Raw genomic sequence first — 25,985 nt, forward strand, 5'->3', positions numbered from 1 at the left:
TACCATAATTTTGAAAATCTATCACTCTGGAGAGAAGAAAAGGAGAGCTAAGCACTACCTGTCATCGAAATTAGGAAGCTCTAAAGTTTTTAAAACTCTAAAGTTCTAAAACTCTCAAGTTCTAAAACTCTTTAAGTTTCATTAGTTGCTCATCTGTTTGATTAAGACATAATATTTACATCAGCCTATGACAGTGCACTTCATCGCTGGCCTCCAAGAAGCTCTAACCTCATCGCCTGTGATTTTTTCAAATAGGATTGTGTTAAGGATATGGTGTTTCAACCACCTCTACCATTAAGTACCTATTGATGATCTGAAACAAGAAATAACAGCAGCTATCAAAACTGTTATGCCGGATATGCTATTGAGAGTTTGAGCCATCGTAAAAAATGATTGCTAGAAACAGTCATTTTTCCGCCGTTGCTGGAGTTGTCCCTCTATCCAGATGAAAAAAATTATTGAGTGATTCAGGCTTATTTGGTACATGATATTCATCAGGGATATGGTATAACAGTGCTATACATTTCAATGCCCCGTATTTTTTAGGTGGCAGAAGCTTTGAATTGTCCACTTCGGGAGCGGGACGAAGAGTTGGCTGCTTGCCTGAGACGAAGGCGCCTAACAGAGATCATGAGGGTACGGGTGAGGGGCTCCTCCCCACGCTATGATCCACCTTTCGGCCCCGTGGTAGATGGCAGTGTGGTGCCCAATGAGCCCATGAAGCTGATGGGTGTGTACCGTGACCTCTTTTCCCGTCATGACCTGCTGCTTGGCACCACACAGCGGGAGGCACATCACTCCTTGAGTGCCGCGGCCCTCGCCCACGGCCTCCTACAGAGGGAGCGTGATGACAAGATCAAGAACTACGTACGTGCCAAGTACGAGATAGCACCTGATCAGGTGAGCACCATAACTAGTGAACTCCATTCAATCAAATTACCACAGTCAATATGAGTCAAATGAAGGAGGTCTCAGTAAGGAGTTATGGAATGGGTCAAAATCACTGGTAGGCAAAATGGATGGGGATATTTTTACTTGGATCCAATGGTGTCATGGTGCCGGAAAGCACCGGAATGCCATTCTGGCACTGGTTAAGAAAAAACAAAATAGTCAAATACTACTTAGGTATATCAATTTTGGTTCCACAAAATTTCTAATATATACCTTCGTAACTATAACAAAAATTTATTTTAAAATATGCAGGCATAACTTGTAATAAAAAAAAGCACAAAGTAATATATCACTTGTAAAAAAGTTAAAGAAAGTGTATTCCGACACAGCTAATTTTGCCAGGACACCACTGCTTGGATCACATAAATTTAATGATACGTGATGTTCTTAAAAGGTAACTGGGGACATTTCCAACACTTTGTGCACTTTTGAAATCCCAGGACTGTTTACCAATGATGATGATGATAACCACCATTTTTTATTTCAACCCTAACAGCAGCCCTGATTATTACCACAGTAAATCATTACTTATATATACTTAATTATTCAACCAGTTGAGGTATGATTACATGAAATACTTTGTAAATTATCCTAGCTCATTCCCCTTTCACGCTTAAGTTCCTCCTTTAATTCACAGCAAAGACTACTCCATGTCATTTTATCCATAAACCCCAATCTCTTTGTTCCCCTCCCTAGTTGCCTAACTTCTCTCCTTGAAACATACTTTTAGCATCTCCAGCCCATGTAATCCTTTCTTCTATGCCCTCTATCTCATTTTTATCTCTTCTAGAAATTTCCTATACCTAGCCATCATGTGTAGAACTTCCTCAAGACCTTTCATTATGGTAAAAAAAACATGCATAAATAAGCCTCTTTGAGCAGCAGCCTGATGTATTGGCTTTCGAATCTCCTAATACATAGACCTGCTGTTATACATAGATCATTAAATTTTATGACACCGGAGTACATAATTACATTTATTTTTCAAGCAAAGTATAGAATTCTTTCATTATTAACTAAACTAAATATGTGATGAATAAAAATTTGCTTTTAGATATATCAAAAAATAGCTTACTTTAGCTCCATATATGCAACATTCTATTTCATTGCCATCAGCATTCCTTGCTAGTACTCCAGGAAGTAGGTTTAGCTACGTTAGCAGTAAGAGGGTAAATTCACCATTGCATATTAATGCTCGTACTGTCATCTCTCATGATTACTACCTGTTTTTCAAACCTATTCATTCCGATGGTTATTTCTCAAGGTCTTTGCTGCCATCCTGAAACACTATGACCCTGGCTTTGGGTCTGGTATGGACTCTGGTATGGCTGCTTCAGATGCGACCCGTGCCGAGCAGCACCGGGACATTCTCCTGCAGCTCCTAGGCGATGCAAGGAGTGTAGCACCAATGGTGCAGACAGCTGACTTCCATTCTGCCGTAAACCCCAAGTCCTATTTCTATGTATTCTCACATCGCACCAAATTTGGGGATTATCCTGGGGTAAGTGCTTTATTGATAAGAACCAGATTTCAGCTTAAATCAAATTTTAACAAAAAAATTCTTCATTCTGATGAAATCAATTGATTCGGCTTTCAATTTAAAATCCATGTTGAAATGAAAATACACAACCCTGGTAACTTTTCACTGGAAAATTATTTATTGGTACGATGAGTTTCGATGCTGATGCGTCATTCTCAAGTACACTGTTTATTATACAGACAATCCAATAAATACCCAAATTCTAGCAGGGGAGGGGAGGGAGAAGGGTTATACAGGGGGGGGGGGGAAATTCGGGGTGGAGTAGGAGGGTGGTTGAGGGAATGGTCGGGATGCATGACTAAGCATAGGCTAGGAGAGGCAGGTAGGGTTCCTCAGCCAGGGGAAAGGGTCGGTTTGGAGCGGAGTAAATTGTGAAGGTTAAGTGCAGTGGTAATGAGAGGTGAGTTTCTCAGGAAGACGATGTCATTAAGAACATGTCCCAAACTCAAATTTCTTTTAATCTCCAACTCTTCCAGTACATCCATCTTTCTCCCCTTCTTGACTTTGTGTAAATGCGTCGCACCTATAATAATTTTCCAGTGAAAAGTTACCAGGGTTGTGTATTTTCATTATTCATTCTATAAATAAATCTATTCCCATAATTACTGCTATAATTTTAGAACCAACTTTATAGTCTTCTGACGCGATCAGGAGCCTTGGTCAGTTGATGCAGCTCCTCATAGCATAACGTTTAGCATTGTGAACAACTTTTTTAGAATCTAACAATCATTTTTTACTCATTTTAGGTGTGTTCTTTATTCAAAAGAATGTAGAAAGAGTAGGTGTGAAAGAAAATTGTGGAGTTTCCTAACAGACTATCATACAATAGTTCTTAGTGTCGAAGGGGTTGAGGAATTTATGAAAATTCATTCATTTTTAAAACTTACTTTAGATGGTTACATCCAATATACAGAGTATATTCACATTAAATTGACACAACAAATTATGTGTTGTGAGTAATGCATGTGGTTACAGAGAGGCATTTAATGAGGAATATCAATAATTTGTTGCTTCTGTTCAGGCACTTGGCAGTGTCCCTGGAGAAGAGCTGCCATATGTTTTTGGGGCCCCACTGGATACCTGGGGAGAGATACCAACGCACTTTCCAGGGAAGTACAATGCTCAGGAGACGCTCTTTGCAGAGGCCGTAATGACTTTCTGGACAAACTTTGCTAAGACTGGGTAAGCCAGTGCCAATGATACCATTATTTTGTACCATTTTTCTCTTTGTATTTGCATATGTATGTAGACCATTTTATCATAAGATTAGGTGGTCTATTATATGTTTCATCATCTTAAATTGACTTGAAAGCTACATCCACAATTCTGCTCTTTGCATATTATATTGGAACAAGAACAATGGTGCTTAGCTTTTCTTTCTTTGGGAATTTCTTAGTTCTTTCTCTAAAAATGAGGCTCGTATTTTTGTAGAAGAGAGGGAGAAGTTCTCCTGTCATTATGTTTTGTAAAAGGTAAATATTATTTGCCAGAAGTGTAATATTAAGGACATTCTGGTTTGAATGTAACATCTCCCTCTTTTGTAAGAAGTTCACTCGTGTAAGTGCTGAGTAGTTTGTTGTCAGTCAGTTGTTTGCTGCTTAAATATGGCCAATATTAGGTGGCCACATTTTAAGGACCAACTGCAACTAAGATCACAAATCTCGTTCTCTATACAGTAATCCAAATGCTCCACGGCGGCAAACTTTTTCCACACAAGGCAAGAGAGAATGGATGCAGTATCAAATTGACTGGCCTGAATATGACACAGTGAATCAGACATATCTTCTACTTGGTGAGTATTTTTTACCTATGATACCCCAGACAAAAATTAATAGACTTTATGAGGTTTCTCAAAGTTTTTGGTTATAGTTTGAAGAGATTTTATTGATCTAAATCAAAGACTCCATGAAAGCTTTCTAAGGAACAAATTTTTGCTAGAAGAGGTTTTCAAAAGGATTCCTCAACAAATTTATTTCTCTTTGATTTACCGTATAAGCTTGTGTAAGAGGCGCACCTTTTTTCCCAGACATTGCACCCGAAAATGGGGGTGCGCCTCTTACACAAACTTCTTATCTCCTCCCCTCCCCTTCACCGGTCGCAAGTCCAAGGGGAACTGAGTGGCCTTGGTTTTCAGCGTGAGTCAGTCATCTGAAACCCTGGGTCAAAATCAAACGGCAGGCAGGGGAGTTTATCCCTTAGTGACGTATTTTTAAAATGCTCCTGTTTGAATTTCTTGCAAGCATCGCGCCGTCACGTCGGTACCCCAGAGGTGAACATTGAAAAGATCGCGCGGGGTTTTTCGTTCCGGAGCGCGCGCTAACTTTGCTGCCACGAGTGGGAATCCCGCGGCATTTATACTGCATAGTGTAATCGCTTATCAAACGTATAGAAACGCGTCGTTTTGAAGGACATACCTGGTTAATAGTCAACATCTGTCTTGCCGAGCAATTTCCATTACGTTGAGCACCTGATTTTTCAAAAATCATCTTCAGACGCTAATATGAGGATTTTTGCAACTGAAAATTATATTGGTGTCTAAACCTGCGGTTTAAAAAATTCGAACGAGTGTGTTCATTGTTGGACTAAATGGTGGATAGAAGAAATCGGAAATGCTTATAAGTGAAGAGCGCTGAAGGCGAGGTCGAGGGGAAGGAGCGCGCTCCCTCCCCTCCGTATTTCAAGCTACGAGGCTATGAGCGAAGGAGCAAGGGAAGAACACCTCCGATCTTGCATGTGACGTCGTTGCCTTTAATGCGAAGGGGCGAAGGCGCAGCAATGTGATATACGCAGTTTGCGTTGCCTGAAGTTTCCAGTCCGTCTCGTCTTGTTTGAATGCACTTATGCTACGCTTGTTTCTTCCGAAATTGTGCTGTTTGGACTATGTTGAATTTTAGTAGCCTTGTTTTAGCAATAAATCTTTGTGTCAATCAATTAGAGCTCAAAAAACTTAAATGCTGTCAGATATACATCGCGTTAGGTCAAATTCTTTTTAGAACCTCGTGCGTGTCTTACGATTGCTGAAAGATATCGAGATATCTCCGAGCTCAGAAGGTGACTCACCTAGCATTTGACCTCCAGAAACTCGGAAAATTGAACCTGGTAGACCGAAAAAGGTCAGTTGGTGAGATGGGGTAGGGATGAAACACGTTTCAATTGTTCCCCTGTAACTTGAAATTTTCCTATTTTCCTGTGGAGTCTCGGAAAGGAAAAAAACGGCAGAGATATTTTACCGGCGAAGCGATGCTTGCACACACGCCAGATTTTTACCGGTCAAACGATAAGTTGCTATGTTTTTTAGCCGGCGCCGGCGATCCACAGTGACAATGGCCGGCAGCTAACCGGCATTTTGCCGGTGCCGGCGCGTGGTCGGTACGTGTGCAAGCTCCAATGCTCTCCCATTGTTCACTATTGGAATGTGGACGGCCGATATTTTACCCGCCGTCCAAAATCGGTGTGTGTGCAAGGGGCCTTAAATCTACGACGTGGTTATTATCCTACGGCGCTGAGATTTCCCCGATTGTTGTCCAATCTCTTGGGAAGGTTCATGCTATGTGCCTGTCGTGTTTTGCCTTAAAATTTTCTACGGCTGCAATTCTATTGCAATACTTCTGCGAGAGCTTTTAAACAAAATTGTTCGTGAGTAGGACAAGCAACGTAGAGCGATGGCGTATGCGAAGAGAGGATCGGAACTCTTTCTACTCCCTCTTATGCCGCTATCACCGCCGCAGTTATCAAAATTTTCTCTTTCAAATAGTACTGAAAGAGGAAATTTCGATTACTGTCGAAATTCCAGGCATACATCTGCAACACCGCATGATAGGATTTAAAAAAATGCCGCAAAATTTTTTCTGTACAGCTTCGATCCTCAAAATAGGGGTGCGCCTCTTACACGTGTGCGCCTCTTACACAAGCTTATACGGTATTTAAAAACATTGCTCTTCGGGGTTTTTAGCTGGGCCTGAGGAAAGAAATGGACTTAGAATGAAAGAAACATAATAGAATGGGAGATTACTTTGGCTAAATAATTATGAACATTATGAGTGCTGAAATTTTAATCATCATTCGTCAATAACCCATAGATTTTTTTGACATATCTTTCACTCTGCTCTCCTATCAGCTAACCCTTTTATGTGTATAAAATTCTTCTCTTTTAAGCCATAATAGCCTATATAACAAATTCTGGACCTTACTTTGCAATTCTTTCCATCCCCTTGCCCTCTGACAATCGTCTTCACCATGCCATCATGTCTCATGATTAAGTTGTTCCCTCTTCCCCTTCAAGATCCTTTTTAAAAACCACTTTTCTGAAGACTCCAAATCTGAGAAAGGTATTAAAATTCCAACTTTCATATTTCAGGAATCCCTCCATCAATCGGGCGCCATTATCGCCGCCGTGCTACCGACTTCTGGAATAAGGAAATACCACGGCTCATCTCTGACCCCAACTCCATGGGCGTCCACACGGAGCCCATGGTCCCTTACCCCAAGCCAAACCCATTCCCTAGGAACCGAAATCAAGGCAAGGAATCCATCTGGGACCCACCCGACTTCCCTCCGCCCGTCATCCCACCAAGCAGACCACGCCCACCTTGGATCCCTTACCCACCCTACCCTCCAACCCCCACCAAGTTCATCGAGGAGCATCGACCATGGCTTGGTCCAGAGGAGACCACGATCCCCCCCGAGGTGGAAGAACCTCAGCCTGCTGGGATCAGTGACTCATCTACGTTCAACCTGATTGTGATTGTTGGAGCCTGCTTCCTTGCCGTCAACCTCTGTGTCTTTGTGGGCCTCTACTATCAGCGGGACAAGATCCGGAAGCTGCTGAGGCCACGAGGGGCTGGTGGAGGTAGGCCAGATGTGACAGGGACAGTGGACGAGAAGCTGCCGGGCACAGGGGAAGCGTCGGTAGAGAAGCAGGGAAAGGGACGTTCGACGACAACACCCCTTCTGGGTGCCCTAAAGAGGCTGGGGGGAGTGAAGGGGGATGAAAAGAAGGTGCCTAGGGGAGAAGAGGAGGAGGAAGATGAGGCTGAAGCAGAGGTGCAAAGGAGGCGGCGGTGGCTAGCGAGGCAGTGTAGTGCCAGCACCATGGATCCACACACCAAGGTGAGAGACTAAAATAAAAATTTAGGTTTCTCATAAGAAAAGGAGATCTTGCAAGTTTGACTGAAAAACTTCATTATCTGCAGAACATGTTTCAAAACCTTCACATATTTTAAGCACGTTTTCCAAGCTTTTTCCTTTTGTCCATTTATAATAATGACATTTAGAGGTTGTTGCGGGTTGAGTGGAAGAGATAAGTAGGTAAATGAATATCTTTAACTTGAATAATTAACTAGTATTCAAGATACACTCACACAAGTGCCAGGAATGAGTTAGACATCCTGGAATGTTAAATGTCATCTCACATTCCGAAAGTGGGGTCACCAAAAGATGACGTAATAACAAAAGAGAGCTGAAACTTGCAGCAGCAATCAATGCAATATGGGAACATGACAATTAATAATTAATACACAATTAACAACTAATAAAGGGCAGAGAGAGACACTAAGATTAGGGCTGGGGAAATTCATGGTAGCATTCACACCTCCTTCACTGAGGCGTATTCCCTGGGTCTTAGGATTAGATCCTTGAGCTATTTGAAATTCAATTGAGTATTGAATTCACATTTTGCAAATAAAAATTAATTGTCATGGGATTCAAATGGTAAGGATATGTTGTTTATTCAGATGTTCTCCACATCTTCTGCATTTGCCATTGTTTTAATTTAATAAATAAGATAGAATTATGAAATGATTACACTCTGTGAGTATTGAAATCTCAACTGCATCATTAGTTTGCCTCAACTGAAACAGTAACACTAGAACGTTTCTGTCTTATATAAAATTCACATCAGTTATAATTCAACCACAACAGTGCATTGATTTCATCCAATGCTTTATCCCATTCATCATCACAGTCATAGGCTGATTTAGGGGGCACAGGAGCACATGACCCCCCAGATACTTAAGATAAGATTTTTAATACGGTTATCATTGCGTTTGTCTCATTTTGTGTGTTATGGAGCCTCAATCGTTTAGTTTAATATGAATAAATTTCAGATCAAAATAAAGAGAATATGTTCTACAGTAATTGTAATATTTTGTTTTTAATCTCAAATATGAAAAGATCTGTGAGACCCTTGTGACCCCCAGAAAAAAATCCTGATTCCACCCTTAATCACAGCATCCTATGTTTGGGTATTGTAATAGCCTTCTGCAATAAAAAGAGTGACCAGTACAAAAGAATTTTTGTTTTGATTCATCATGTCGCTCCACCTTAATTCACACTTTAGTTTAGCTTATATATATGCTTATGTCTCATAATTTTAGGTGAGAGAATGGATAGCACACGATGTGGTGCAGAGATACTCTCCGAGGTTCCTAAGGAGAAAGAAGGCTGCGGAAGGCGATCCAATGATGGCACCATCTCCCCTCCCACCTGCAGCCATGGACGAGCAGATGATGATGAATATGGATCCGGGAATACCACCCCACCCGACGCCCTCACCCCAGACACCAATGTCCGAAGACAAGGTGTCCTCTGCCTCAACAATGAGGAAGGGCAAGAAAAAGAAGGCTAGCGGTGGCAGCAGTGGCAGCAAGAAGATCTCCGTGGCGGTGGATGCCACATCCGGCATACTTGATACCCCTGAAACAGTCACCAAAGTGTCAGACTCAACGCAGACACTCCCAGATGATGATGCCATCACCGTGGCCCTCGCAGCAACAGCCACCCCTGAAGACGTGGTGGTGGTGGTGCCTGGTAAGGTGGCTGCTTCCGCAGTCCGTCCCCAGCCACCCCTCTCCACCTTCGCTGTGCCCGAGGGTGAGCCAAGGGAGCCAGCCGTACCATGGACATCAGTGGGAGAGACTGATATAAACGTCACCTGCAGGGATGAACGGACGGACGAACCTTGTGGGGAAGGTCCAGAGGCAACGCTGAGGAACATCAAGAAGAGGAACTATCCAAAGGTAGGTTTTGAACACTTGAAGTGATTGGCTCATACTTTTTGATTACCTAGTTGTAAAGGATGGCTTACTGAATGCAAGTGAAATTAACACGTTGTGTACCGGGGTATTTAAATTCCTAGGAACGCCGATTCTGGGTGGAGGTGTTGAGATTGGAAATATGCCTTTGGTTTAAACATAGTTAAAAAGCTAATGTTTACAATATAACTTTACCCAATCAAATTTTATGATGCATCAATTCATTATGAATAACGAACAACAACTGAAAATGTACTAACGAATACGTATTGTACGCTTTAAAATGGTATAGGTTGACGCGCCTAAATGACGAGAGTCTTCGTCATCCGTCCGGAACGTTCGGAAAAAAATGACGAGAATTCTCGCCATCCGTATGCAACGTGTTAAGACAATTTTATCATGCTGCCAAAGTGTAGTGGAGCATTTTAATAATTCTTCTAAAGGCATGAACTTGAAAGTTTCTCATGAGCTTCTTTAGCCAAATTTAGCCTCATTTTTTGCTATACAATAAACCTACAAAATGGAACTCACTGCGTCACATGCTCCATCATCTTGTGGAGCAAAAATTAGCTGTTTTATTACCTGCTTTAGATTTAAACATTCAGATATGTACATCTTTATGGTTGACAGTGGATGACAATGGATAAAGTGATACAAATGCTGTACTTATTTGAAAGAGCTGCTTTAGTTGCCAGTTCGAGCCAAGCGACAATTGTAGAAGTAAGTCCTTAGTGAAAAGTACCATTCATGCACTGCAAAACTTTAAATCAACTTTTGGTTCTGAACAGGGTTTAAGAAATGATTTTCTTTCGTCACTAAAAAGGCATTTCATATCAATATGTAGAGACAGAAAGATTGTATGCTCTAAGTACAGTACTTGATCTCAGGTTCAAGGGCACTTTTCGCAGGATCGTAGCACTTTTCCACAAAATAAGTAAAAGATCGTAGCACTTTTCCCCAAATTTTGAGGAAAATTGCTGCGATCTTTTATTTATTTAAATACTCCTTCCTCCATCTGCAGGCATCTTTAAATGTTAGAAGGACAATGGAAAGAATAAAATTTGACAGAGCCTGATAGGAAGTTTCCCACCAATGTTAATATGTAACATTCTCCCAAAAGACTCTTCAGCACATCCAAAATCATCATAGTTTATAAAAAAAGGAATATAAAGGGCCCACCCTATTGGAAATTTCTTATAAGAAAATTTCTTATCAGAAATTGGACATATTTCTTATAAGAAAATTTCTTATGAGAATTTTTCTTATAAGAAATTTTCTTATAAAAGTTTTTCTATAAGAAAATTTCTTATCAGAAATTGGGCATATTTCTTATAAGAAAATTTCTTATAAGAATTTTTCTATAAGAAAATTTCTTATCAGAAATTGGGCATATTTCTTATAAGAAAATTTCTTATAAGAATTTTTCTTATAAGAAAATTTCTTCTAACTATCAGTTACAAAATGTTATTTATAACAAATTTTCTGATGGAAATATTTATTATAAATATCATATCAACTTGCTTAAAACACTTGCGCAAACTTCTATAAAAAGCTACATAAGATTTACATCCCTACTGAGAGTACAAAGTTAGCATTATACCTAATTCAATCCAAATGTAGACGCCTATATCTTATACAGCAAACCTAATGAATTCCCATGAACCAAATGTAGATGTCTATCATCAGTGTACATCAAAAAGGACATTGAAGCCCTGTAAAGTTCACCTGGCTGGCCAGACAAGGCGAGATACCATAGAGGTTTTTCAGGGCATGGGTTCTGTATAGGGTTAATGTCCCCACATGCTAAAAGAAACTAAAATCAATGAATCCAACGATAGCCTAGAATGATGGACTGATAATTGAATACAACTTTGGCAATCATTACGCAATGAAAGATACAGGAATTGAAATATGGAATATGATTTAACCTGGAAAATTGAAGAAGCAAATGAAATAAAATTCAAGTTCCACTGGGGATAGGTACTTCAAGAAATTATATGGGAAGGAAGAGTAAAATTTGATAAATCAAATGCATATGAGCAATGTTAATTTAAGATACCAGAGAGAATGAGACCTCTACATGCAGATTTGGATAGATAATGAAAGAAATAAGCAAAGCAAAATGGAATTTGATGCCATTTTGGAGAAAAGGATATGTAGAATATGGCTAACAATAATTGCAAGATTTGGGGAAATTAATAGGATTCACAGAAACACTGATTGAGAATAATAGTTGATGTATTTTCCATAAAATAATAACTGTGCAGATGTTGGCATACTCATACAAATTCATTCTCATTCTCTTCAGAGACGACTAAATCACTCACTTTATCCATTAAAACACTGTTTTCATTAAAACTTCCTCTTATGTTAGATATGCCACAATCTGAAAAATATACATGTCTATCTAAATTAATGATGAAAAGTTTAAAATTCAACGAAACTATCTGTTTAAAACATAATTTTAGGAATGCCAGTTTTTTAATACTTACCAAATGAGGTCAATGCCTTATTTTGGTTAGAAGCACACGACTTATTTTATTAAACTGCTATCACAAAGGCATAGTGAATGATTAACATATAAAAGCAATCCCTAGCAACCTAACAGCCAAACAAGTTTTGGTTGTTAGGTTGCTAGGGAACCATGTGAACAGTATCCTGCAACGTATGCAATCGTAGTATACATCGTGGTTATTCATGGCCCATATCGAACTTCCATCGGTCAAGTAATCTGTAGACTCGAAACAGACAGATCTTTTAAGTCTACAATTTTTCATGTGCCCTCAGCGATATATATAGGTACTAACAAGTCGCATTAAAGAAGCCTCCGCAATTCTTGGAACCATTTCCCTATTGGAAATTTCTTATAAGTCTTACAGAAATTCTTATAAGAATTCTGTAAGACTTATAGATATCTATAAGTCTTACAGAATTCTGATAGGATTCTATAAGTCTTACAGAATTCTTATAGGATTCTATAAGTCTTACAGAAATTCTTATAGGATTCTATAAGTCTTACAGAAATTCTTATAAGAACTTTGCATTTCTTATAGCATTCTATAAGAATGTTGCGCAGGTCACATAACTTTCAGGTTTTTATCCGGCATGCATTTAAGTCACCATAACTTATGTTGGCAATTTATAATTATTTAAGAAATTCTTATAAGATTTTTTTGGAAATAATGTATAACTCTTTGTTAAGTAATGTTCTGCTAATTTATTGGCGTTTTCAGCATGGTATTTGACATAAATGGTTCCAAGAAGTTGAGGCTTCTTCTTATGAGACTTGTTAATATATATCCCTAAGAGCACACGAAAAATTGTACACTTATAAAATCTGTCTGTTTCGAGTCTATAGATTACTTAACCGATGGAAGTTTGATATGGGCCATGAATAAGCACGATGTATACTACGATTGCATACGTTGCAGGATACGGTTGCCATGGAAACCTTGTTTGGTTGTTAGGTTGCTAGGTATTGCTTTTATATGTTAATCATTCACCATGTTTTTGTGTGACCTGTTTAATGAAATAAGTCGTGTGCTTCTAACTGAAATAAGGCATTGACCTCATTTGGTAAGTCTTACAAAACTGGCATTCCTAAAATCATGTCACCTTAAACAAACAGTTTCGTGGAATTTTAAACTTTTCATCGTTAATTTAGATAGACTTGTATATTTTTCAGATTGTGACATATCTAATATAAGTGGAAGTTTTAATGAAAACAGTGTTTCAATGGACAAAGTGAGTGATTTAGTCGTCTCTGGAGAGAATGAATTTGTATGAGTAAACCTAAATAACATCTGCAAAATTATTATTTTATGGAAAATACATCAACTATTATTCTCAATCAGTGTTTCTGGGATTCCTATTAATTTCCCTAAATCTTGCACTAATTGTTAGCCATATTCTACCTATCCTTTTCTCCAAATGGCATCAAATTCCATTTTACTTTATTTATTTCTTTCATTATCTATCCAAATCTGCATGTAGAGGTCATTCTCTCTGGTATCTTAAATAAACATTTCTCCTATGTATTCGATTTTTCAATTTTTCCTTTTCCTTCCCAAATAATTTCTTGAAGTATCCCAAGTCGAACTTGAATTTTATTTCATTTGCTTCTTCAATTTTCCAGGTTAAATCATTCCATATTGCAATTCCTTTATATTTCATTGCGTAGTGATTGCCAAAGCCATATTCTATTATCAGTCCATCATTCCAGGATATCGTTGGTTTCATTGCTTTTAGTTTTTTAGTTTTAAAATGTGGGGGGCGTTAACCCTATGCAGAACCCATGACCTGAAGGACCTCTATGGTATCTCGCATTGTCTGGCCAGTCAGGTGAACTTTACAGAACATGAATGTCCTTGCTTGATGCACACTAAAGATAGACATTACATTTGGTACATGGGAAATCATTAGGTTTGCTGTGTACCAGATATAGGCACCTTCATTTGGAAAAAATTAGGTATAATGCTAACTTTGTACTCTCAGGAGGGATGTAGATCTCATGTAGCTTTTTATAGAAGTTTGCACAAGTGTTTTAAGCATGATGATATGATATTTATAATAAATATTTCCATGAGAAAATTTCTAATAAATAACATTTTGTAATTGATACTTTTGATAAGAAATTTTCTTATAAGAAAAATTCTTATAAGAAAATTTCTTAGAAGAAAAATGCCCAATTTCTGATAAGAAATTTTCTTATAGAAAAATTCTTATAAGAAATTTTCTTATAAGAAGAATTCTTAAAAGAAATTTTCTTATAAGAAAAATGCCCAATTTCTGATAGGAAATTTTCTTATAAGAAATTTCCAATAGGGTTATGTCAAATACCATGCTGAAAAAACCAGGAAATTAGCAGAACATTACTTAAAAAAGAGTTATACTTAATTTCCAAAAATTATCTTATGTAGAATTCCTTAAATAATTATCAATTGCCAACATAAGTTATGGTGACACGCCTGCTGGATAAAAACCTAAAAGGTATGCGACCCGCGCAGCATTATTGTAGAATTCTATAAGAAATGCAGATTTCTTAAAGAATTTTTGTAAGACATATAGAATCCTATAAGAATTTCTATAAGACTTATAGAATCCTATAAGAAATCTGTAAGACTTATAGAATCCTATAAGAATTTCTATAAGACTTATAGAATCCTATAAGAAATATGTAGGACTTATAGAATCCTATAAGAATTCTGTAAGACTTATAGTATCCTATAAGTCTTACAGAATTCTTATAAGAATTTCTGTAAGACTTATAAGAAATTTTCAATAGGGCAGAGAGAGTCCGCATGCTAGTTTTCCTGAATGATAATCTCTGTAGAAGTCATTTAATTTTTTGGTGTCCCAAAAATTTTGTTACCATTGTTCAGAACTGTTGAAGGAGCCTCTTAAAAAATATATTATTTGTTTAAATGTGCATTCCTACCTACTGCATAAAGGTATAAAATTTAGCTAAAGCTTACAACTTCTCTTTTCAACCCACTGTGGGAACATTTTTAAACATTTGAAACGGTCAGTGGCTCGATTACCTGCTTCAGTTTCCAAAAACTTTTATTGCTACCCAGGTGGGGCCTAAGTGCACTTTCTTTCTCTGTAGTGATCACTAATGCAGCTTAACTCTCCCTGGCCATCCCAGAAAAACAAAACTTTTAAAAATGCTCCGACAGTCTAAAGGCCGTTTTACACCGGGCACATAATTGTGCAGGTTAGAGCTGCATTAATTTTTAAAATGGCGTGGAATTGCGCAAATGCATGAACAAAATTAGAACAGGGGCTATTTTTCCATCTCGCATTCACGCATTCTCACATATGTTCTAGCAAATCACCGCTTTACACGACACAATTTTGATTGTGCCTTCACGCATACGTCAGATTGCGCAATTCTGTGTACCGTGTAAAACGGCCATAAGGGCTTATTATTAGGGTCTAATTACTTCTTATCTAAGTTTGCATTTTTTTGTATTTGAATTGCATTTTTGTTTTAATTTTGAATTGCATTTCAATAAGTATTCGAAAGATTCAAGCTTTTAAGTATTGGAGATATTGGATAACCTTTTGAGATTTGGATTTGAGAAAATATAGGATTTGTCCCACCTCTAAAATAAATATTCATTTGTACCCCTTTTCTGCAGGTGTTACCTGATTTGGCTCCCTTCCAAACAATGCCTTCTTCAGCCTCTGTGGCCTCATCAAGCTCAGTCAAACGGCGCTCGCTACCACCACCATCCCAATTGACCATCGTGCCAACGCATGCACCCTCTGCCTCGATGCCTGTCACCCCAACCACGGTGTCCGTCCCCAAAGCAGACTGTCAGACGCAAACCCCAGCCGGGAGGGTCCCACCTCCACCCCCTCCCAGGGTGTCGTCAACCCTTCGTCGGAACCACAGTGACAGGACAACCGGGAGACGGGGAAGTGGTGGTGGCAAGGTGGAACCAAAGGTACGATGACTAGGAATCCAGATTTTATGGGATATATCCCGCTGCAATGGAGGAAATTTGCTAACATTCTACCATATATAAAGTAGTTATTTGCTCGTAATTCAAATTTTTCTTGGAATGTAGGTCAGTGATACTTACATAATTGCTTGTACATGGCCATTGCTTCATTTCCCCTTTCTGGTCACAATCTTAATTACTGTAGTAGGGAATCTTGGAAGTCTGTTTGCCCAGTAACATATGACCACAAGTAATTTCCTTAAGACATATTAATCTTAAATAAAAATCTTAAATAATCTTAAGACATATTGCTTTCACAACACACACATTATCAAGCATTAAACTTCATTAGCCCTTTCCTGCTGGTGCCTACAAGAGGAATACATTTTCCATACTACTATCAGCATAAGAATATTTTACACGTCTCTGTACAGAGCTCTTTTTTTGGGGTGGAGTTACACTGGTATTTTCGTCCCTCATTTTTGGAACCCAACTCAACAGGGCGCCCATCCCTAACCCTGGCCACTGGACTAGACCCTCAAACCCTATCTTATCACAAGTCCACAGTCAACTTAATATGTGACCAGTGTTTTTTTCACCTAATATTGCATTTGATTTTCAATAATATACTTTTTTACAAGATTTACTGACATTTTTTCAGCATTGAAGTACATATGTAGGTTCGAAGATTTTCGCTGTGTTGATCAGATGATCTCTGCATTCTCTTCGGGTTTTCACCGCGTCCGTTGGGTTTTGTTGACAACAGTTCCGCTGACATTGCAGTCAGCATCTTCAGGTCAAAGGTCTTCAGGCTCCTTCGACCTGAAGATGCTGACTGCAATGTCAGCGAAACTGTTGTCGCCAAAACCCAATGAACGCGGTGAAAACCCGAAGAGAATGCAGAGATCATTGAAGTACATATTTTTAATGGATTTCTAACATTAATATCAACAAAGTTAGTGAATGCAAGGTACTATAACACTGTAAGTTCAGGAGTCTGTTATTTGTAACGCTAAAATTTCATTTAAAAAGACTTAAGGACAGCTTAAGGACAGCAAAAACGAAGACTTCAATTCAAAGTATAAGAAAATTGTAATATGCAACAAAATATATCGTTGCATAAACATTGACAATATAATCACTTTGCAATGGGTTCCTGTAGCCCTATGGTCTCATTAAGCTGGGTTTCAGGCCAGGCCTCAATGCATTTCAGCAATTGCTATCTCAGTGGTCACTTCCCTTCCCCTCCATCGACTATAGCCCACTTCCAGTTGCTTGCATTGAAAAATCTTTACCTGACATTACGGCTTCTGCATATGAAAATGCTTGTTAGGAAATAGGTACACTACTCTTGGAAAAGGTTTAAAAAAAAAGATTCAAGGCAAAAAAATGTAAATTTGTGAAAAAATGACAGTAATTTCGTATCTCCTTGACTATTTCATATTCGTAAAATGAGAGAAAAGGTAATGTGATTAGGCTGAGTTGCATTGGTAATGTTTCCTCTGAAATGAATATCAGCTATTGCCAGAAATTAGTTGCGTACTGAATACATAAGTGTAATTGGGCTCAGTTACCGTTGCAATTAAAAATTTGTAATCAATTACAAATTACCAGTCACAACTTTACAGTTACAACTATAGTTGGAGTTACTTTTGGATTTTTTTAAATGCCAGATTAGCCCTCTGTACCACAATCAGATGAGTTTTTTTTAACCATTATTTAAAACTCTTTCTAAATTTTACCTCTCTGATTTTACTCATACTCGGCACCATTTGATGAAGAGTTTAGAGAAAAAAATGAGACATCTTTCCAGGCACATAGCTTTTGGGCTTCACACATGCCCCTCACTCCCCCCTAATTTTTTTTTCCTCTTGTGGTGACTTCTTGTAATTCATCTGCGTAGGAAGCCACTAGCCCAGAGGCACCTATATATCCCCGGACATTACATTTTTCAGCAAAGACACATTTCATAGCGTCTGATAGTAATCAAGGATGAATTTTACTTTCGTCTATTGAAATACATAAATGTTGAGCTGGTTTAATGAAATGTATAGTTTCTCAAAAGGCAAATTGAAATAAAAAATGTCACCATAGGCAACCCACACACCACCCAAGCTCCATTGAAGCAAATTTTTTGCTATGGGCCTTTTGGCCTGTCTCTTACCTAAGACTAAGAGGGATGGGGTGGAGTTTTGAAAAAAAATATACATTGCCTTACATAGTTGGAGTGGGAGTCAAAAATGATTCTGGTAACCATTTTCAACTTCCCCCTCAAGGCATTGCTCGAAGACACACAGGACATTGCTCAAATTGGTAGGATTTCGATGAAATGCGTACCCAAGAGGTGTATAGCAAACATTTGTAAGTCCCTTCTTCTCGTCTTGCCTAATACACATTGTCTTTTCCACCGGTTAAAATTTTAATTTTTTCTCCAAGCATACAGGTAATTTTACATCAACCCTCCTATACTAAAAATAAATAAGAAGAAATTAAGTTAAAATAAAATCAACCCAGGGTCATAAGTAGAATGTAACTGACAGATTTTCAAAATTATTGGAAAATGGATCACCAAGAGCAAAAGCACTCCTTTGAAACAGGCCACCCTCAAAGTGTCAATGTAATGACTATAAGTAAAAAGTACCGTACATCTCTGAATATAGTCCCCCTTTTTTTCCAAAAATGCCTGTGGTAAAAGTAAAGGGGGGGACTATATTCAAATGCATTTTTTTTAACTTTTCCCGAAACTGAAGCCTTAAAATTAGGGGGGGGGGACTATATTGAGAGGGGGACTATATTCGGAAAAATGCAGAAAATGAAATGTAATTTTTACCAATAACTTAGTAATTCCTCAACTAAGGCTATAGCAAAATTGGGCTCAAAAAGGCATGAGTGTGCCTTCAAATATGCTGCTGATGAAAATTTTGGTCTGTTCACCTTAACAAAGGTCATCATCAAACCAACGATGAGCAAGAAGACGTCGGCAGAGAGGCCTGTTCGGGCAACACCCGTGGTCGACCTGGGGGCTGCTGCGATTCCAGCCTCGGAAACCTCACCAGCATCCACCACTGGGACTGTGAAGAGGGCTGCCGGTACGAAGACGGGTACAGGAGGAAGAGGTGGGGGGACAGGAACTGCTAAAAGACATGCCAAGAAGGCTGCCGTTGAGACTGTCAGTAAGGCCGTCTGAGAGGTGCCAAACAATGAAAATAATTGCCAATCTTTTGTTTTGAGGCAAAGAGCAAATATTTGTTGGTTCCTCATGATCCTTGATGGATCCCACCCTTGATGTTAAGACCTTCTTGACTGCAATACGCAAGACATTGCTCAAATTGGTAGAGTTTAGGAGAGTGCATATACTCCTGAAGGTGTATAGCAAGCGTGTGAAAACTCTGCCAATTGAATAATTACGTCTTGCCCATTTGAAAGGTGCAAGACAGGCTATTGTTGAGATTTTCATTATATATTTGCAATATTGCAGCTGTGGATAAAATACCCACCATAGTTCCTATCATGGCATACCCTTAAGCAAAATTTGAGTCTATAGACATGATTATAGGTTTCATGAAATCATTTTAAAGACCGAAACCTACACATATGAAAGATGATACTTTAGTGGTGCCTTGCAAACTTTGAAGGCTCGACTCTATAGGGTTCCAGATTAATATTTAAGTTCTGAGTTTTTCACGGAGGAGATGTTGGTTGGTTCTCGACATTTCTCAGGTTCTTCCTGCATGTGATGGCTATTCATGACATCAGCTTTGCCATTATTTTTACTGACATTTTCAGATCAAAGGAGTGACCTAAAGACTCTAGTGAGAATATTGGCAAAATTATAACAATATCAATTCGCAGAGAAAAACTGAAAAATTAAGAGAAGAAATAAATAAATATTTTTGAAATTGTTGACATGCCAAAGCTGCCTTCACGCTAGTCTGGAAGCCATGGAAATATGAAACACCAGTCTCTCCGTTGAAGTGTTCACCCAGTACATGCAAGACTAAGTAATTTCATTAGCCATGGTTTGTTGCAGCGTGAATTCCATTCATTAGACTTTGAAGGCATTTGCACCATCTCTATATTTGAGTAATGAGTGCAATGACTGACTATTTATTAACACTGTAAATAAAACGTTTTCAGAATGATGCCCCAACCCAACCTATATTTTAATTTACTTTTTAACACTCTACAAAAGACCAAATGATATAACAAGATTATTTTATTATTTCTTTTAAACTTTCAACTTTCTCCTTTCATTAATATTGTATTTCATTCATATTTAGGTCTCTTATAAAACTCCTGCCTGATAGGGATATCTTTTCCTTTTGGTGTTTGAAAATATGTCATGCATTCAGTATATTACTGAATCTTTTATGCAGCTATAACTTGGCTTGCATCTTCTATTCAAGACAATTCCTAGGAATATGATTCAAAGCCCCCCGCAATCACGATTTTTCTAGTGTTCATCTCTCTTTCACAGATAGTTTCATGGTTTTGTGTAAAGTTTTTATATTGAATAAACTTGTTCTTTTTTAAAAAATATCCATTATTTTACTTAAGTCCTCTCCCAGGCAAGGCATAATTCCTTTGACAAACTTCAGTTGTGGAAAATCAAAGATGAAACTAGCTGCTACAGTCCCATTTTACAATTATAGTCAGTGATCAAGCAAGCATAATCAAAATATCACCTTACTTTTAATAGTTACTTTTATGGTAATTCTTTCTTTTAATCATGATTTTTAAGTAATTGTCTAGTCATTCATTACATGACCACTTTAATTAATTGCCACAATTTGGTCATTGTCATTATCATCACTGGTCATGCAACAATCCTAAGATTAGTTTGATGTAACTCAATTCTCCTGTCAGCTAATCTTTTCAAACGATAAACAAAGAAAAGATTTTGCAATGTCCACTTACACTTTTAACCCTTTCCTGTCGGCGCCTACAATTGGAAAACATTTTCCATGCTATGAGTAGCATGAGAATATGTATTTTAAACCTCTCTGTATGAAGCTCTTTTTTGGGGTGGAGTTACCCTAGCATTTTCGTCCCTCATATTCGGGACCCAACTCAAGGGGGTGCCCATCCCTTACCCCGGCCACTGGTCTAGAACCTCTAACCCTATCTTAGCTCAAATCCACTGTCAACTTATTGCATTACCAGTGTTTTTTTCATCCAAATATGCATTGCATTTGATTTTCAATAATTTATCCTCTAAAGGAATTACGAACATTTTTTTATAAGCATCGTGGAATTTAAAGGGATTTCTAATGTTAATAACGACAAAGTTAGTGAACATAAGGTACCTACTAAGACTATAAATCCAGAAGTCCGTTATTTTTAATGCTAAAATTTTGTTGAAAAATTGCTTACGCACAGAACAAAATGAAGAAATCATTTCAAAGTATTAAAAAATTGTGGTACTTCTGAGGTAGCAATTATCTGAATTCATCAGATAATTGCTACCTCAGAAGTCACTTCCCTTCCCTTGCGTCGGCTAGAGCAGACTTTCAGTCGTTTGCATTGAAAAATCTGGGACAGCTATTCCCGATGTCAGGTGTTCTGCATATGAAAATGCCCATCGGCTCCACCCAACATCCGGCGCAAAAGGGTTAATTGAGTACCAGCTTCAATGCTATTTCATCATCATCTACACTGGTTTTAGAAGGTAGTATTTTCCTTTACATATATATAGTGTGCAAGAATGGTGGTGAAAGGAGGTGGAAGGAGATGGAGAAGGAGTGGCAGAATATGGTTTTTGGGGAATGGAGGGGGGAGGGGTTGGGTGGTCCAGAGATTTTAGGATGGATGGGATTGTGGGCAAGGATCTAGCCACCTAGAAACTCCAGTTCCAGTAAGATCATTGGAGGTAAGCATTGTTGGACCCAGACCTTAACTCCCAACCATGCAGTCTCAGAAATGGTTACTCTTTTACATAATGAACTTACTGTTCATCCGAGCATTGATATACAACAGTAATATAAGTCAATATGCCTGTTCCCTGTATTGTATGCCAGGAACTGATTCAATTATATGTCAATGTATACATGGGACATTCCACCCAAATTCGATCAGGATCCCCCTTAAGTCACCAATATTGACCAAAATTGGCAAGAAAAGGTGCTGCATTTTTCTTCGAGGTTGCACACTCCATCAGTTTATGGGTCCAGAGTAATATAACTCAAAGAAATAATAACAGAGTGGCACAAGTAAAATAAAAAAGAAAGGAATAAAAGAAGTAGCAGTGCATAAATGATTTTTAGTTATGTCTTTGGAAGTCAATCAACAATTTGGAGTGAAACGGAAAGCAAGGGTTTGGAATATATAAATGAATATATGGTACTTTCATTTGATAAAGGATTTCTATGAAGCAAGGCAGGTCTCCATGACCTCCATGTCTTTTTACAAAAATTGGAAAGGACAAAAGAATCTTTACTCTCCAACATGTAGATGACCTGATTATAATGCATGACGATGAAGATAAAATTAGAGAAATGTTAAACCATCACATTGAAATAACAGATTTGTGTAGTAACAAAAACCAACTAGTTAGGTATACAAATATGAACAGATAAACGAGGATGGACATTTTTAAGTGAATCAAAGAATGAAAATAGATGGAATATTGAAAACATTTGGGATGGAGGATGTGAATTTACCCAATTATTATTAGAATTTGAATACCCAAAATTAAAGGGGCAAGACAATGTTCATCCAAATAATGTAAAGTAGAGGGAAGCAGTGGGGAAGCTTCTGTATATTTCAACAACTTATAGACCATTCAAGAGCAATGGAGTAACGTTTGCAGATGGGTAAGTAAACCAAGAAAACGAGAGTAGCAGGCTTAAAAGAAACTGATACATAAAACAGTAAAACCTCTATGTAGTGAACCTCTCTCCATCATAAACCTCCATACTTCATACCACCCCTACGATCCTGTCAGATTTACATGTAAATTTATAGGCAAACCACTTTGTAGTGAACCTCCTTATCTCACAAAACCTCAACTTACCATACCAAGTAGACACCCCCAAGACTACCTAACCACTTCCGCAAATTGTACCGAGACAAATATAGACCATTAATGCAGCCGGGATTACGTACATGGAATGACATTTTCAGCAATAAATGTTTCATGCTTATTTTTTTTCTTTTACACCTTTAATATGCTGTAATTTTCATGTTAACTATTAGTTGTGGCCATTTTGTTCCATATGAGAGCATACCTAACAGTAAATAAGAAAAAAGGTATCCAACCACCCTATTCATTTTAAGTGACTGTTGAATTAAGAGAGATAACATCGTTTTCTCGTGAATCATGGTAAAAATCACGCAGTAGTGCTCGCTTTCTGTTATCATTAAATAATAAATATATGTTCGATAATGCCTGCATGTTTGTTTAAGCACATAAATATAATGGTTTAAAAGACAGCAGTGCTATCATTTCCAGAGGATATGAAAAAATGGTGCCTACCAATGAAACCTCTCTATGGTGAACCTCCATGTATCAAATTGCCCAAATTTTAGTCCCCTCCATTACAATGTAAAGAGGTTTTACTGTACTATGGTATGGCATTGAGTATTTATGGCAGCAGGTTTTTTCCCTTGCCCTCCTTCCTAAGGGTCCATATAAGCACATTGTGAAGCACTGCTCTCTATATAACTCCCAAGCTCTATCAGGGCTGGCTCAAGGCAAAATACTTGCCTGGGCAAACTGCTGTTGTCCTGCTCCCCTAGCAGGGGAGTTTAAATACCTGAACTTAAATTTTTGAAGTTTTTAAAAATAAATTAACACAAGAAAGTTGTAAAAAAAACAGTAAAGTTTTAAAATCGGAAAAACAATTTTTTTTTCTGCATGAGCGTTTGGTCGCCTCCCAAGCTACATCACCCAGGGCAGTCACCCAGATTGCCGGGCCCTTAAGTTGGCCCTATGTTCAAGTAGTTGAATTGCTCCACGTGCTCAATCGAGACCACCGACTTTTTATCTTGAGCCTTGCTTCCAATGCTTTACAAAATCACGTAAATTTGGTTTTCTTGTGATTAATCCTCATCCCATACATCTCCCATTGTATGCTTGACACATCCAAAAGAATCTGTAGCCCTCTTGCCGCATAGCTAATCACACTATAATTGTCTACAAACTTCTTCCACTTCCACTCCAGTCTCTAGCTAATCCCACACCTCCTATTCCATTTCCATACATGCAGGTTAAACAGAAAAGGCAATAGTGGACGGCCTTGTCTCAAACCTCGGCCAAAGCTTGCCCACACTTGGGCTTCGTCAGAAATTCTCACTTGTGTGGTCTGAACCAAGCACAGATTACAAATGAGGTGCTCTATCCATTCACCTCAATCCACCCAATGTATGTCAACTGAAAGGTTAGAAGGACTTGCTTAATGGTGAAAAATCATATCATTACAGAAGAGAGAATCCATTTTGGCTTAGCTTTATTGAAGATGTTGGTATATTTTTTACAAATTATTTGAAATATTGAAATGTTTCAAAACTATTCATTTAGTAGTTAAAAAATTACAGCAGTTATTGTTTTTCTTCCAATCTAAGATGAGCAAATTGGAAAAACTGACAGCCCAAAAGCTAAATCTTTCAGCAAGCCCCATGGTGCAATCACATATCATGGGAGATGACTTGTTTAAACACCATAGGTATACAAATAAGCATGAAAAATGGTAGGTACTCCAAGAGAGAGCCAAACTTGCATTTCAAATATACATAATAACACATGTAGTCAATAACAGCTCAAGTATTAAAATTATTAAAACCTATACATAGAATAACATTCCATAATATTAGTATATTTGACTCGATAAGTTATGGCACATAATATAAATATTTATATATAATTAAAATTTCTCCAGGAAAACGGAGGAGCACTTGCTTTGGGAAGCTTGGACACTGGACACCCAAGCTTTTTATTTCAATTTTATATAACTTTATACATTTGAGGTTTTTTTTTCAAAATGAAACACTACAGTTCTCTTTGACTTGGAACATCTTTCCTCAATGTAAGCACATAGGGAAGCATCCCATCCATTCAAAATAAAAATTTTGACAAAGGAACCCATAAGTCATTACAGAGAGATTGACAATGATACTTTTGGTTTCCAGTTACATGATTCGTACACCTCATGCTCACACACCTCTGCCTTAGTTCAACCTACTGAAAAGAAGAGTAATTTGGAAACAAAATCTGATATGCACTAGCACAATTATTCTGTCCTTGCATAGCACATTTTTGTGGTCTTTATCTCTGCTATAAAGGTAGAACAATGACAAACACTGAATAAAATAATCAATCATTGACTACAGCTATACACTATAAACCTTTTGTGCAATCATGCAATAAGCTCTCAGTAAAAATGAATGTATACAGCACACACATCCAAGCCACACTATACCATAAAATTATGAAAAAGCTTTCCTGCCATGAATCATCTTCTCCAGTCTCGGCATAAGAGTGATCAGTTATCATGAATATAAAAACTGTTTGCTGGCATAGCAAGTGACTGTTATGTACAAATTTTAATGATCAATGCAGAAGAAGATGAAACATGTCAGACTCATAATTTAATAGCAGACTCAACGGAGTTTTTATAGCAGACTCAATACAGTTTTCACAGTTTTATGCAATTTTTACTATTTTCAATTGACAAAAACCAATTGCAATCCTCTATCATGGAGACAGATCAGCTGACTTTGAGATTAAAATAACAACAGTAGTAGGCAACACAAACATATCAAACAATCAGGAGAATTTCATATTTAATTGAGTTCTCATCCAGGAACTTCCTTAACGAGCATGGTTTTTGCAGAAAGGACGTCCAGATTTGGCATAGAAACTTTGGCCTTCCAAATTCTTTTTGCACATCTGAAAATAAATACATAAAATTAAATAACACATGTTTAATGCTTGAGGCTATTATTTTAAGTAGTCTCATGAAGGGGTCCAGGGAAGAATATCACTGGAGAGAGGGAGTATCACAGGGATTGGATGGC

The 25,985-nt window shown here is 37.9% G+C and overlaps 2 protein-coding genes across 11 annotated transcripts in view; one reads left to right on the forward strand and one right to left on the reverse strand.

The window, feature by feature from the left end:
• LOC124161417 overlaps positions 1-20,510 on the forward strand; it is a 181,747-nt gene extending 161,237 nt beyond the window's left edge. Inside the window, exons 5-12 of the mRNA XM_046537733.1 lie at positions 547-900; positions 2,216-2,452; positions 3,513-3,673; positions 4,168-4,283; positions 6,849-7,600; positions 8,866-9,507; positions 15,666-15,974; positions 18,916-20,510. Of these exons, the coding sequence (XP_046393689.1) occupies positions 547-900; positions 2,216-2,452; positions 3,513-3,673; positions 4,168-4,283; positions 6,849-7,600; positions 8,866-9,507; positions 15,666-15,974; positions 18,916-19,158 (2,814 nt within the window). The 3' untranslated portion in view covers positions 19,159-20,510. The remainder of the gene's footprint in view (positions 1-546; positions 901-2,215; positions 2,453-3,512; positions 3,674-4,167; positions 4,284-6,848; positions 7,601-8,865; positions 9,508-15,665; positions 15,975-18,915) is intronic.
• Positions 20,511-24,401: 3,891 nt separating this feature from the next.
• Positions 24,402-25,985, reverse strand: part of LOC124161087 (PDZ and LIM domain protein Zasp) — a 190,249-nt gene continuing 188,665 nt past the window's right edge. For all 10 annotated transcript variants that reach the window (XM_046537276.1, XM_046537275.1, XM_046537281.1 and 7 more), the window contains one exon: positions 24,402-25,857. In XM_046537276.1, the coding sequence (XP_046393232.1) occupies positions 25,780-25,857 (78 nt within the window). In that variant the 3' untranslated portion in view covers positions 24,402-25,779. The remainder of the gene's footprint in view (positions 25,858-25,985) is intronic.

Source organism: Ischnura elegans, chromosome 6, assembly GCF_921293095.1.
Source record: "Ischnura elegans chromosome 6, ioIscEleg1.1, whole genome shotgun sequence".
Classification (NCBI taxonomy): domain Eukaryota; kingdom Metazoa; phylum Arthropoda; class Insecta; order Odonata; family Coenagrionidae; genus Ischnura; species Ischnura elegans.